The 13,094-nt window shown below is 46.9% G+C and overlaps 1 protein-coding gene across 1 annotated transcript; it reads left to right on the top strand.

The window, feature by feature from the left end:
- Window positions 1-208: 208 nt before the first annotated feature.
- Window positions 209-1,748, top strand: SPDYC (speedy/RINGO cell cycle regulator family member C). The gene is made up of 5 exons (XM_068976492.1): window positions 209-350; window positions 635-693; window positions 954-1,039; window positions 1,147-1,318; window positions 1,416-1,748. The coding sequence occupies exons 1-5, from the start codon at window positions 209-211 to the stop codon at window positions 1,746-1,748; spliced, it is 792 nt and encodes a 263-aa protein (XP_068832593.1).
- The last annotated feature ends 11,346 nt before the right edge of the window (window positions 1,749-13,094 follow it).

Genomic DNA, 13,094 nt, shown 5'->3' with positions numbered 1-13,094 from the left:
CTGCTGCCTGTCTTGTCTCCTCACCCCCACCCCCACCCCTGTTTCTCCATGCCCATCCCTCCACCCTCTGGAGGTCCTCTGTCAGGCCAGCCACACTGATCCTGTTGACTTGTGCAGGGCTAATGGGGTAAATGCTAAGTCCTGGGGCTGCTTTCTTTACAGGTCACCCTGTCCCACCCCACCCCACCTGCCCCCAACCCCCCAAGAGATGAATGATGCCCAAGATCTGGCCACAGTCCCTGGAGCTGATACCCAAGTGAAGCTGAGGGGCTGGAGCCGTCAAGGTGAGGGTGATGAGTCTTCCCATCTCCGCCAACACCAAGAGCTCCAGGCCTTTCTCCACCTTCTGGGTGAGTCCACTTGGGGGCTGGCACAGAAGGGACTGTGAGGACCAAGCGTGAACTGATGTGAGAGGTGGGATCTCAGCCTGCCCACATCTCGGTCCCATCCCTTCTCAGGTAACTCTGGTTTGGCAGGTTTGAGGGGGGGCGGGGGATGGGGGGAGGTGGTTCATGACAGACATGTCGGAAAATGAGTTCAGTGGGGGCTCGGGCTTTGGAACTTAGAATGCTGCTCTCGTCTCATGGGGTGAGGGTGGTAACTCCAGGCTACCGTTTCTCCTCCTCTCCCCCAGAGCACAGTTTCCTCCAGGATTTCCTCTCCAAAGATCCCTGTTTCCAGATTTCAGACAAGGTGAGAGTGGGGTAGAGTCCAGGCTCACTCGGGGAAGGTTGAATTAGTGGGGCCTGAGTGCTGCTAATGCATTGGGTCCCCTGGTTTGGTGGAGGGAGTGCCCCCATTTTAAGCCCTTGTCTTTGCAGGTCCCCCCACACCATTTTACCCTGGATTTTCTAGGCCTGCTCCAAGCCCAGAACCTGCTTGATGGGCCTGGCACAGTCCCCTCCCCTGCCCGCAGTGCCCCGCTCTAACTCTCCCCATTTCTGTGTCTGCAGTATCTCCTGGCCATGGTGCTGGTCTACTTCCGGCGTGCCAACCTGCAGCTCAGCGAGTACACCCACAGCAATCTGTTCCTGGCACTGTGAGTGGCCCGGGTGCCTGGTGGGGATGCCCACTTGGAGTCACAGGGTGGGGGCAGGGCGGATGCTTACAACCTCTGTTCCCCTTGTCCCCCACCTCTGTGGCCAGGTACCTTGCAAATGACATGGAGGAAGATCTGGAGGACCCCAAAAACGTGATTTTTCTGTGGGCCCTGGGCCAAGATTGGCATCATCAAGTGTCAGACTTCCTGCATCAGAGGGACAAGCTGTGGGCACGGATGGGCTTCAGGGCTGTTGTGAGACGCCAGAGCTGTGAGGAGGTGCGGCGCCCCCCCCCCCCACACCCCCAGCATCCCAGGGTTGGGGAAAGAGCCTGGGCCTCCCACCTCCCACTTACCATCTACTCTTCTCATGCAGGTCATGGCCAAGGAGCCGACCCACTGGGCCTGGACTCGGGAGCGGCACCCCCACCATGGCAGGGCTCAAAGGAGCTGCCCAAAGGCCCAGATCCCCCTCCCCCGGGGTCCCGGCCTCTCACCACCCCACTGCCCTCTCTGTGCCTTGCTCCCTCGCCGCAGCCTCTGCTGCCACCGCCCCCGCCCCTTGCCTGTCTTATCCAAGTGCCTTCCCTACAATGCTGAGTGGCACCGCCCTTCATTCCAAGCTTGGCCCTGGAGTAGGGGCTTTCTCATTGTCCTGCCCACCCAGCTGCTACTGGAGCCAGGCACCTATACCCTCCACAGTGAGTAGTGGACAGAAGGTGGGTGTGGGGGGGTGGTGCCGGGAGGAGCTGGGAGGCAGGTGTGGAGCCCAACAGAATGGGAAGGAGGGGCATGGTGCCTGGGGTCCAGCAGGCTTGGGCAAGTGTCCAGCTTGCACCCCCTTGCTGTGTGAGCTTGGCAGGCTTCCTCTGAGCAGCTCTCTGTCCTTCCTCCCCCAGTCTTCTCTAAGCTGCTGCTGTGCCCTCGGCGCTGACACTCGTAGGGTGAAGAACAGCCCATCTGCTTGCCTGCTGGCCCAGTGCTCTACTGACTGTGGCCCCTCCAGCCTCCTGTCTGCTTGGCCTCAGGCTGGCAGAGCTGCTCACGCCTCCTGCCCCTTCCTCCCAACCTGCAACTTGTACCCACTCTGACCTGACTCCTCTAATAAATTCATACCCACAGGACATCGGCTGTGCTTAAGACCTGGTCTGGGTCCTTCACCCAGGGTGGGAGTAGGGAGGAAGTTTTGGGGAGGGTGGAAATCTGCCAGATTTAGGTACCAGTGGTTGAGACCCCTGAGCACAGGCCCTGTAATAGCTCTCCCTTCCCACTGGCGACCAGTCATCCCGCTGTTTCTCCTCTTTAACATCTTGGTGGATGCTGAGACCCACATAGAGCCCACGGAACTGAATGAAATGAGCTATATGCAGTCCTTAGAAGAGGGCCTGGGACCTACTGGACCAAAAAGAGCTCCAAAGGAAAACGGCTCTATGTCAGTCTAGGAATGCCTGCAGGGTGAGGTCTTTTTCAGAATGAGCCTTAGTCCTTGCTCTGGGCTGCAGTTGCCTCTTGTGACCCCATGGACTGTAGCCCACCAGGCGCCTCTGTCCATGAGATTTCCCATGCAAGAATATTGGAGTGGGTGGCCATTTCCTTCTCCGGGGGATCTTCCCAACCCAGAGATTGAACTCAGGTCTCCTGCACTGCAGGTGGATTGTTCACTGCTTGAGCCACCAGAGAAGCCCGTCTGATGTGATGAACTATGTCAAGTTTGCCTGTGCTTGGGTGGTGGTGGTGAGGAGCAGGATTTTTGGAAAGACCGTCTAGAGTAGTGATTAAAACTTGGTCTTTGGTGCCAGACAGTTTAAGTTCAAAATCCAGGTTTCTGCATGACTTTAGCCAACAGATTTAATCTCCTCTACCGCCTCATCTGTAAAATGAGTATTACACTAGAAAGGATACTGTTTGAGATTTGGTTGCGATAATGCTAGAAGGGTTTAGAACTAGATCTCAAGAAAGGAGCTCGGATGTGGGTGTTATCAGTAGAGGGAATTGCTGCCCAGAGAAAGGTTAAAGGGGAGTGTATCTGGAACAGAAAGAAGGCAGAGAGGTCTAAGGGCTCCGGTGGCAGAGGAATCTAAATGTAATTTCCCTCCCTCCTCTCTGAGTGGTTCCCAAGAAGCATGGGGGTGAAGCCTGGAGGCTGCAGACATTAGAAGCCAAGACAAGGACTGTAAAGTATTTTTAAGAGTTCTTCAAATAGGTAATATAGTCACATGCATGTTTTGAATTTTGAACCAAGAGTCATCTCCTGCCCCTGACTACCAGCCACCTGGTTCTCCTTCCTGGAAACAATGGAAGTGATCATTTATGTCCATCCAGAGAACAAATCTAAATGTATGAAACCAAATGTGGTATAATAAAAATGCACAAATTTGGTCTTTGTCCCTGGTTCCTGGCACAGAGTGCCTAATACCCTTGGAATTTCCAGAGTTATAGGAATGTCTTTTGTTATTCATAATGAGCTCCTATAGATCACACCAGAGTTTATGCTAATGAGGTTAGTCTGGATGATGGCTGTTGCCAAAAAAACTGATTTAGAGGGTGGGAACTTTCAGCTTCCCCAGCTCTTCCAGGTAGGGCGAGGCACTAGAGATTTGGGATTCTGGGGGAGGGTGGCATGTCTTTCCCTATGAATCTCTCCTATTTGGCTGTTCCTCAATTGTATCCTTTATAATAAACCAATAACAGTAAATAAAGCATTTTCCTGAGTTCTGAGTCTTCTACTGAATTATCAGTTCTGAGGAGGGGGGTTATGGGCATCCCCAAATTTGTAGTCAGCCAGACAGGAGTATGGGTCACCTGGGGGGTTCTGTTTGTGGCTGGCCTCTTGTGGAAATGAGATGCATGGGGCCTGTGCTAATTCTGGGAATTGGTATCGGAATTGAATTGTAGGTGCCTAGATGGTGTTAGAGTTGGTGTAGACGAATCACATGGATTCCTATCTGCACTTTCCTTTTGACAGCTGTATAGTACTCCTCTTTTTTTCTTATTGACTGGCACATGTTTCCACACTTCTGCTATTCCAAACAGTGCCATCGAGCAGTGGCCCCCAACCTTTTTGGCCCCAGGGACCAGTTTTGTGGAAGACAACCACTCACCTTCTGCTGTACGGCCCAGCTTCCATTAGACTGGTACTGTGCTGGGGATCCCTGCTATAGAGACTCACTAAGACTCTGTAAAAGTGTGAAAGTTGTGTAAATCAGTTCTGAATATTCATTGGAAGGACTGATGCTGAAGTTGAAGCTCCAACACTTTGGCCATCTGATGTGAACTAACTCATTGCAAAAGACCCTGATTGCTGGGAAAGACTGAAGGCAGGAGGAGAAAGGGATGACAGAGGATGAGATGGTTGGATGGCATCACCGACTCGAAGGACGTGAGTTTGAGCAAGCTTGGGGGTTGATGATGGGCAGGGAAGCCTGGTGTGCTGTAGTCCTCAGGGTAGCAAAGGAGTTGGACATGGCTGAGTGACTGAACTGAACTGACTGAAGGCTTTGTAAGAACAGCATTATTCAAATATGAAACGGAGTGAATTCCTAGAAGAGTTGTTCAGCCAAAGGTCAGGTCAAAATTGTCATCTTTTTTCCAAGGACCATTTAATTTATTTTTTGGTGGCACTGGGCTTTCACTGTGGGATGCAGCCTTCTCTAATTACGCCATGTGGGCTCTAGAGGGAGAGGCCTCGGTAGTTTCAATGTACCACTTCAGGGCTTAGCTGCCCTGAAGCACGTGGGATCTTAGTTCCCTGATAAGGTATCAAACCCACATTCCCTGCAGTGGCAGGCAGATTCTTAACCATTGGACCACCAGGGAAAGCCTCCAAAATTGTCATCTTGAAGAACTTTGCCACATGTCCATCTGTTGGGGCTGTGTCTGAAACACCTCCCCAGCCTCCAGCTGTGTGAAGGCTGTTTTCCACAACACTCACCGATCAATGAGGAACAAGGTTATTTTATGTTTGCTAAACTGCTAAGGAGAAAATCGTGTCTTGGTAAAGGTTTAGTTTGTATTTCTTTTTTCTTTCAAGTGAGCTCAACCATTTTTTCATACATTAAACAGCGGTGTGTCTTTTTTGTGAACAGTTCTTATCTTTGCCCATTTCTCCACTGTTTTTTGTTACTTGACTCATATGTAAGGAAAAATAGCCTTTCAGGATGTAAATTTTAAGTATTTTCTTCAGTTTATCCTTTTAACTTTGTGTGTGGTAAAATCAATTTTTGTGGCTTCTTGGTTTCGTGTCACAGTTAAAAAGAATTTTTCCACACTGAGATGATTAAAAGATTAAAAGAATGTCTCCCTTAGCTGCTGGCTGTATTTTTGTTTTCATTTTTTACATTTAAATCTTGAGTTCATCTGGAATTGATCATATACAAAATTCCCTCCCATTTTCCTAATGCTTTTTATTGAAAAACTCATCTTTTCTCAACACATGTGAGATGCTGCTCTTATATACTAAATTCCTATATGCATTTGGACCTGTATCTAGATTCTTCTATCTTCCAGTGATCTATATGTATCAGTACCCCTCTTCATTAATTATTATATAACAGTTGTTTAATCATTATAGATTGGATTCAATACCTGATAGTGTTAGGCTCCCTAATGGACCTCCTGATGGCTCAGATGGTAAAGAATCTGCCTGCAATGCAGGAGACTTGGGTTTGACCCCTGGGTCAGGAAGATCCCCTGGAGAAGGGAATGGCAATCCACTCCAGTATTCTGGCCTGGGGGAATCCCATAGACAGAGGAGCCTGGCAGCTACAGACCCTAGAGTCACAAAAAGTCTCCAGGGTCAAAACTTGACTGAGTGACTAACACTTGCACTTTCACAGGGTTAGACTCCTAACTTGTTTTCAGAAGTCTCTTGGCTATTCTTGCTTGTTCAGTTTTCCATAGGAACTTTAAATCATTTTTTCTAGTTCTTTTCCCCAAATAATCTGTTAGAATTTTTTTTTTCACTTGTTAGAATTTAAAATTTTTTTTTGGCTGAGTCATGTGGCATGCTGCTGCTGCTGCTGCTAAGTCACTTCAGTCGTGTCCGACTCTGTGCGACCCCATAAACGGCAACCCACCAGGCTCCCCCGTCCCTGGGATTCTCCAGGCAAGAACACTGGAATGGGTTGCCATTTCCTTCTCCAATGCATGAAAGTGAAAAGTCAAAGTGAAGTTGCTCAGTCGTGTCCGACTCTGCGCGACCCCATGGACTGCAGCCTACCAAGCTCCTCCGTCCATGGGATTCTCCAGGCAAGAGCACTGGAGTGGGATGCCATTGTCTTCTCCGGAGTCATGTGGCATCCAGGATCTTAGTTCCCCAATCAGGGATGGAACCCGTGTCCTATGTATTGGGAGCTCGAAGTCTTAAACACTGGACTACCAGGAGAGTCCCTAGAATCTTTAATTTTTATCACGCTATTACTTTCAGAACAGACATCTTTCTGAAGCATCTTTGTATCCAGAGTGACATGTCTGTCCCCTGCCTCTACTTCTTTCAGGCGGCATGATGGCCAATGACTCCCAAATTTGTTCCTCTATTCGGAGGGCTGTTCACGCCTCCAGGCATCTCCCCTTGGATGAGGGCGGGTCCCACAGCTTTCTCAGTTCAGTCACTCAGTTGTGTCCCACTCTTTTCAACACCATGGACTGCAGCACTCCAGGCCTTCCTGTCCATCACCAACTCCCAGAGCTTGCTCAAACTCATGTCCATTGAGTCGGTGATGCCATCCAACCATCTCATCCTCTGTCTTCCCCTTCTCCTCCTGCCTTCAATCTTTCCCAGCATCAGGAGCTTTTCCAGTGAGTCAGTTCTTCACATCAAGTGACCAAAGTATTGGAGTTTCAGCTTCAGCATCAGTCCTTCCAATGAATATTCAGGACTGATTTCCTTTAGGGTACCACAGGTACCTCCCTAACCTGACCCTCCAGTATCCCCTCCAGATAAGAGTCCCCTACACCATGAATCTACTCAGATGGTCTAGAGTTGTCTTTTTCCTCCCTGTCTCCCAAGAGCCATATCCTATCAGTGGCTAAGTTCTATAGGTCTTTTTAGCAGCTTTACTGAGGTATAGTTGACATAAAATAAACTATGTATACTTCAAGGTTCATTTTTGTTGACAATATATACCACCACAAAACCAATACTACAGTCAAATAATGGACATATTCATTACCCCCAAAAGTTTCCTCAAGCCCCTTTGTAATCCTTTCCCACCTGCTAGCCCCCCCATCCCCCACAGCAATCACTGATCTGCTTTCTATCACTAAATTGCTATCATTTTCCTAGAATTTTCATAGAAATGAAATTATATAGCAGACCCTGATAGCTCAGTTGGTAAAGAATCCGCCCGCAATGTGGGAGACCTGGGCTTGATCCCTGGGTTGGGAAGATCCCCTGGAGAAGGGAAAGGCTACCCACTCCAGCATTCTGGCCTGGAGAATTCCACGGACTGTATAGTTCATGGGGTCACAGAGTCAGACACGACTGAGCAACTTCACTTTCATGTCCCTTTCTGTCTTGTTTCTTATACTCAGTATAATAATTCTGAGATTAAGCCATTATTCCTTTTTATGACTGAGTAGTATTCTGTGGTATATATGTGGCACCACAATTTGCTTATCCAGTCACAATTTGTTGATGAACATTTGGTTATGTCTAGTTTGGGCTGTTACAATGAAAAGTTGCTATGAATATTCATACACAAGTCTTTGCGTGGACACATGCTTTTATTTCCCTTGGGTAAATGCCTAGGAGTGGAATGGCTGGGTCATATGATAGGTGTATATTTAACACGCATGCTCTAAGTTGATTCAATTGTGTCCGACTCTTTGCGACCCTATGGACCGTAACCCAGTAGGCTCCTCTTATTCATGGGGTTTCTCCAGGCAAGAATACTGGAGTGGGTTGCCATGCCCTTCTCCAGGGGAACTTCCCAACTCAGGAACCAAACCCAGGTCTGTCTCCTGCACTGGCAGGCGGGTTCTCTACCACTAGCACCACCTGGGAAGCCCATATTTAACTTTACTGTTCTTTTTTTTTTAAGGTAGACTTATTTTTTTTAGAGTAGTTTTCAGTTCAGCTCAGTCGCTCAGTCATGTCCGACTCTTTGAGACCCCATGAATCGCAGCATGCCAGGCCTCCCTGACCATCACCAACTCCCGGAGTTCACTCAGACTCATGTCCATCGAGACAGTGATGCCATCCAGCCATCTCATCCTCTGTTATCCCCTTCTCCTCCTGCCCCCAATCCCTCCCAGCATCAGTCTTTTCCAATGAGTCAAGTCTTCGCATGAGGTGGCCAAAGTACTGGAGTTTCAGCTTTAGCATCAGTCCTTTCAAAGAACACCCAGGGCTGATCTCCTTTAGGATGGACTGGTTGTTTTAAGTTTACACAAAAATTGCTCAGAAAGTATAGAGAATTCCAGTAGCCCCTTTCCCATCTGCACAGTTTCTCTATTGACATTTTGTATTAGTGTGATCTATTTGTTACAATTGATGAAACAATATTCATACATTGTTATTAAAGTCTATAGTTTGCATTAGGGTTCAGGCTTGTTTAAAAAACTGTTTATTTTACTTGGCTGGGCCAGCTCTTAGTTGTAATGCAAGATCTTCCCTCTTTGTTGCAGCCCATGCAATCTTTAGTTACATTTGAACTCTTAGTTGCAGCATGTGGGATCTAGTTCTCTGACCAGGGATGGAACATGGGGACCCTGCATTGGGATCTCGGAGTCTTAGCCACTGGACCACCAGGGAAGTCCCCAGGGTTCACTCTTGCTGTTGTACTTTATATGGGTTTAATGTAATGTCATGTACCTACCATTACAGTATCACACAGAATAGTTTCAGCGCCCTAAACATGCCCTGTGCTCCCTTCTCCCACTTTCCCTGAAAGCTTGGCTATCACTGATCTCTTTACCATCTCTAGTTATACCAGTTCCAGAATGTCATATAGTTGGAATCATACAGTATATAGTTTTCTCATACTTAGCAATATGCATTTAAGGCTCTGGCATCTTTCTGTAGCTTGATAGTTTATTTCCATTTATTGCTGAATATATGTTTAACTTTTAAAGAAACTGCCAAACTGTTTAACAAAGTAGTGGTATCCCACCAGCATCGTATGAGAATTCCAACTCCTCCACATCCTTGCCAACACTTGGCATGGTTAGTCTTTTTAATTTTAGCCATTCTAGGTTTGTAATGTTGGTCCTTCTAGTTGTTTTAATTTGCACTTCTCCAATGAATAAACATTTTTTCAGTGCTTATTTGCCTTCACATGTCTTCTTGGGAAATGTCTATTGAAATCTTTCACCCAATTTTACTGGATTATTTTTTTTAATTGTAAGAATTCTTTATATATTCTAACTACAAGTCCTTCATCAGATATATTTTTTGGCAATGATTTCCTCCTCTGTGGTTTTTCTTCATTTTTACAATAGTGCCTTTTGAGGAGGAACAAAGTGTTTTATTTCAATACATTTCAATTTTTTTCCTTTTATTATCTGGGCTTTTGTGTCATATTTAAGAAATCTTTACCAAACCCAGTGAAAGTGAAAGTTGCTCAGTCGTGTCCGACTCTTTGTGACCCCATGGACTGGATAGTCCATGGAATTCTCCAGGCTAGAATAATGGAGTGAGTAGCCTTTCCCTTCTCCAGAGGATCTTCTCCACCAGGGATTGAACCCAGATCTCCTGCATTGCAGGTGGTTTCCTTATCAGCTGAGCCACCAGGGAAGCAGATCATAACCCGCATATCCTTAATTCAATACACTAGCTCTGGCTTCTCAAAACGTGGGGCTCAAGCTTCATTAAAATAAGGCTGGATCATTACTTACATTCTCTACCAAAAAACAAACAAAAAATGATAATGCTGGTACTCGTTATAACAAAGTCCAGAAGAAATGTGTCCAGTACCCAGAGTACCTACATTATATTGCCTAAAATATCTAGTTTTTAACAGAAATATGAGACATGCATAGAAATAGGAGTTGGAACCATATAGTAGGAATAAAGGGCATTTGAAAAATGACCAGTAAAATTACCCCAGTAAAATTAGGTGATATCGCAGCAAAAATACAGTGAGGCCAAAAGGCAGAGGGAAGCATTCAAGGCGTGCTAAGAAAAAAACCTATCAACCAGAACTCCATCTTGACCAAAACTACCTTCTGAAAGATAAGAGACAAAACAAAGATCCTCTCAGATCAATAACAACTGAAAAAAATGTATTAATAGCCAATTGCCTCACAGGGATTACAGGAGGCGTTCTTCAGCTTGAACACTAGGGATTCCAGAAGACAGTTCTTATTAACATTAACGAAGAAAAACACTTGTTTATCTAATGCTGTAAGAATAAAAGGCAGAGGTAATACAATTTTCTTTTAACTGATGTCAAAGGAACTATGTAAAATGCTATGTATGTCACATGTTAGTACACTACAATATATAGCAATGTGATACCAAACTCAAGAGAGACTTTATTTTCTTGGGCTCAAAAATCACTGTGGACAATGACTGTAGCCACAAAATTAAAAGACACTTGCTCTTTGGAAGAAAAGTTATGACAAACCTAGACAGCATATTAAAAAGCAGAGACATTACTTTATAGACAAAGATCCACGTAGTCAAAGCTATGGTTTTTCCAGTAATCACGTATGGATGTGAGAGTTGGACAATAAAGAAAGCTGAGAGCCAAAGAATTGATGCTTTCAAACTGTGGTGCTGGAGAAGACTGCTGAGAGTCCCCTGGACAGCAGAAAGATCAAACCAGTCCATCCTAAAGAAAATCAGTCCTGAATATTCTTTGGAAGAACTGATGCTGAAGCTGAAGCTCCAATGCTTTGGCCACCTGATACAAAGAACTGATTCATTAAAAAAGACCCTGATGCTGGGAAAGACTGAAGGCAGGAGGAGAAGGGGAAGACAGAGGATGAGATGGTTGGATGGTATCACCGACTCAATGGACATGAGTTTGAGCAAGCTCCGGGAGTTGGTGATGGACAGGGAAGCCTGGCGTGCTGCAGTCCATGGGGTCGCAAAGAGTCGGACATGACTTAGTGACTGAACAACAATGCTTTCTTCTAGAGGTTGTTGTTGTTCTTTTTTTTTTTTTTTTAATTTATTTATTTGGCTGCACCGGGTCTTAGTTGTAACATATGGGATCTTTTAGCTGTGGCATGTGGGATCTAGTTCCCTGGCCAGGGATCGAACCCAGTCTCCCTGCCTTGGGAGCAAGGAGTCTTAGCCACAGACTACCAGAGAAGTCCCTCTTCTAGAGGTTTGATAGTTCTAGGGTTTATATTTAGGTGTATAATCCAGTTTGAGTTAAATTTTGATCTGGTGTATCCTATTAATAAATAGATTTCAAATCCATCTCTTTCTCTCTTATGTCTACCACCTCTGGAATTGGAGCCACCCACTTCCAGGTGTCCTCCATCATCTGTACAAATCTGAGCAGGCTTCTACCTCAGGTAGAACAAAATCCATCTTCCACAGCCCACCCAGGCCTGCCACAACTCTCCTCTCTCTTTCTCTCTCAGCTCAAGCCACACTCAGAATATTTTAGTTCCTCCATACGCCAAGGCAACTAATTCCCCTACCTCTCCCACCCCTGCCATAACTTCTTTGTCTGATTTATCTTTACTCTAATACCCTGGATTAGCGAGGGCTTCAGCTATGGGCTTCCTTCACATCATTCTTCTTCCCAGTTAATCATGGGTATAAGAGTTGAGTCAATGTCTGCCTCCTTCAGAGGGAGCCGAGGCCTTGGGTCTTCAGCATCTGATGTCCAGGTGACCACAGCACCTTGCACATACAGGAGGTGGTCAGTGCCCATTTGGGGAGCAGTCAAACACAGTCAGCTGGAGTGACAGTTTAGTGAAAATAATCTGGGGACTGTGGGGCACGTAGGTTGAGCCAGAGTGCTTTGAGGGGAAGGGGGGCCTTGGCTACCTCTCCAGAGCATCTCCCAGGCTCCTGCTCCCTGCGTTCCAGTAACAAGGAACAATTGCAGTCTCCTGATTGACCTGTGTCCCCCCAGCCCCTGGACCTTTGCACACGCACAGTTCTTTCAGTTTGGAATGCCCTTTCCAGCACCTCACTGCCTAGTTAACCCTACTTTTCCAATAAGATTCACCTTTCTTAAACCCCAAAGCTGAATCAGAAGAGCAGCCTCCTCTAGCTGGGCCTGGTCTGCCTTAGTCATGGATCTGCTATGCAAGGACCTGTCAGAAGGGTTTGGTCAAGATCGGACACATAAATGCCCAATGGTGATGAGCAAAGAGCTCAGAAGCTGGTTCCAGGCCTGACTCACCAGTGGAAGGAGCTCAGCAAGCTGCACTCTCAGGCCTCAGTTTTCCTCATCTGTACACTAGGAGTGAGAATGGTGTCAGGTTAGATCAGTGGCCCTTAACCTTCTTGGGATCAGTTCAGTTCAGTTCTGTCACTCAGTCATGTCCGACTCTTTGCAACCCCATGAATCGAAGCACGCCAGGCCTCCCTGTCCATCACCAACTCCTGGAGTTCACTCAGACTCACATCCATCGAGTCGGTGATGCCATCCAGCCATCTCATCTTCTGTTGTCCCCTTCTCCTCCTGCCCCCAATCCCTCCCAGCATCAGAGTCTTTTCCAATGAGTCAACTCTTTGCATGAGGTGGCCAAAGTACTGGAGTTTCAGCTTTAGCATCATTCCTTCTAAAGAAATCCCAGGGCTGATCTCCTTTAGAATGGACTGGCTGGATCTCCTTGCAGTCCAAGGGACTCTGAAGAGTCTTCTCCAACACCACAGTTCAAAAGCATCAATTCTTCGGCGCTCAGCTTTCTTGAAGTCCCTCAAATTCGAGGAAGGCGAAGAACTGTTTCCCCATCAAAAGGCTTGTGTGTACACCACATAAAGGGCTTCCCTGGGGACTCAGTGGTAAAGAATCCACCTGACAATGCAGGAGACGCGGGGTTCGATTCCTGAATCCTGGAAGATGCCCTGGAGAAGGAAATGGCATCCCATTCCAGTACTCTTGTCTGGGAAATCCCCAGAGGAGCCCGGCGGGCTACAGTCCAT

This window comes from Capricornis sumatraensis, chromosome 8 (assembly GCF_032405125.1).
Source record: "Capricornis sumatraensis isolate serow.1 chromosome 8, serow.2, whole genome shotgun sequence".
Lineage (NCBI taxonomy): Eukaryota > Metazoa > Chordata > Mammalia > Artiodactyla > Bovidae > Capricornis > Capricornis sumatraensis.
Note: the sequence above shows the minus strand (reverse complement) of the source record. Positions and strands in the feature narration are given on the sequence as shown.

What these genes read in the sequence shown, in the direction of transcription:
- SPDYC (XM_068976492.1), top strand. Translation starts at nt 209, where the DNA reads ATGAATGATGCCCAAGATCTGGCCACAGTCCCTGGAGCTGATACCCAA. An exon ending in GTTTCCAGATTTCAGACAAG is followed by an intron (nt 694 to 953) that starts GTGAGAGTGGGG and finishes CTGTGTCTGCAG; the next exon opens with TATCTCCTGGCCATGGTGCT. An exon ending in GACGCCAGAGCTGTGAGGAG is followed by an intron (nt 1,319 to 1,415) that starts GTGCGGCGCCCC and finishes CTTCTCATGCAG; the next exon opens with GTCATGGCCAAGGAGCCGAC.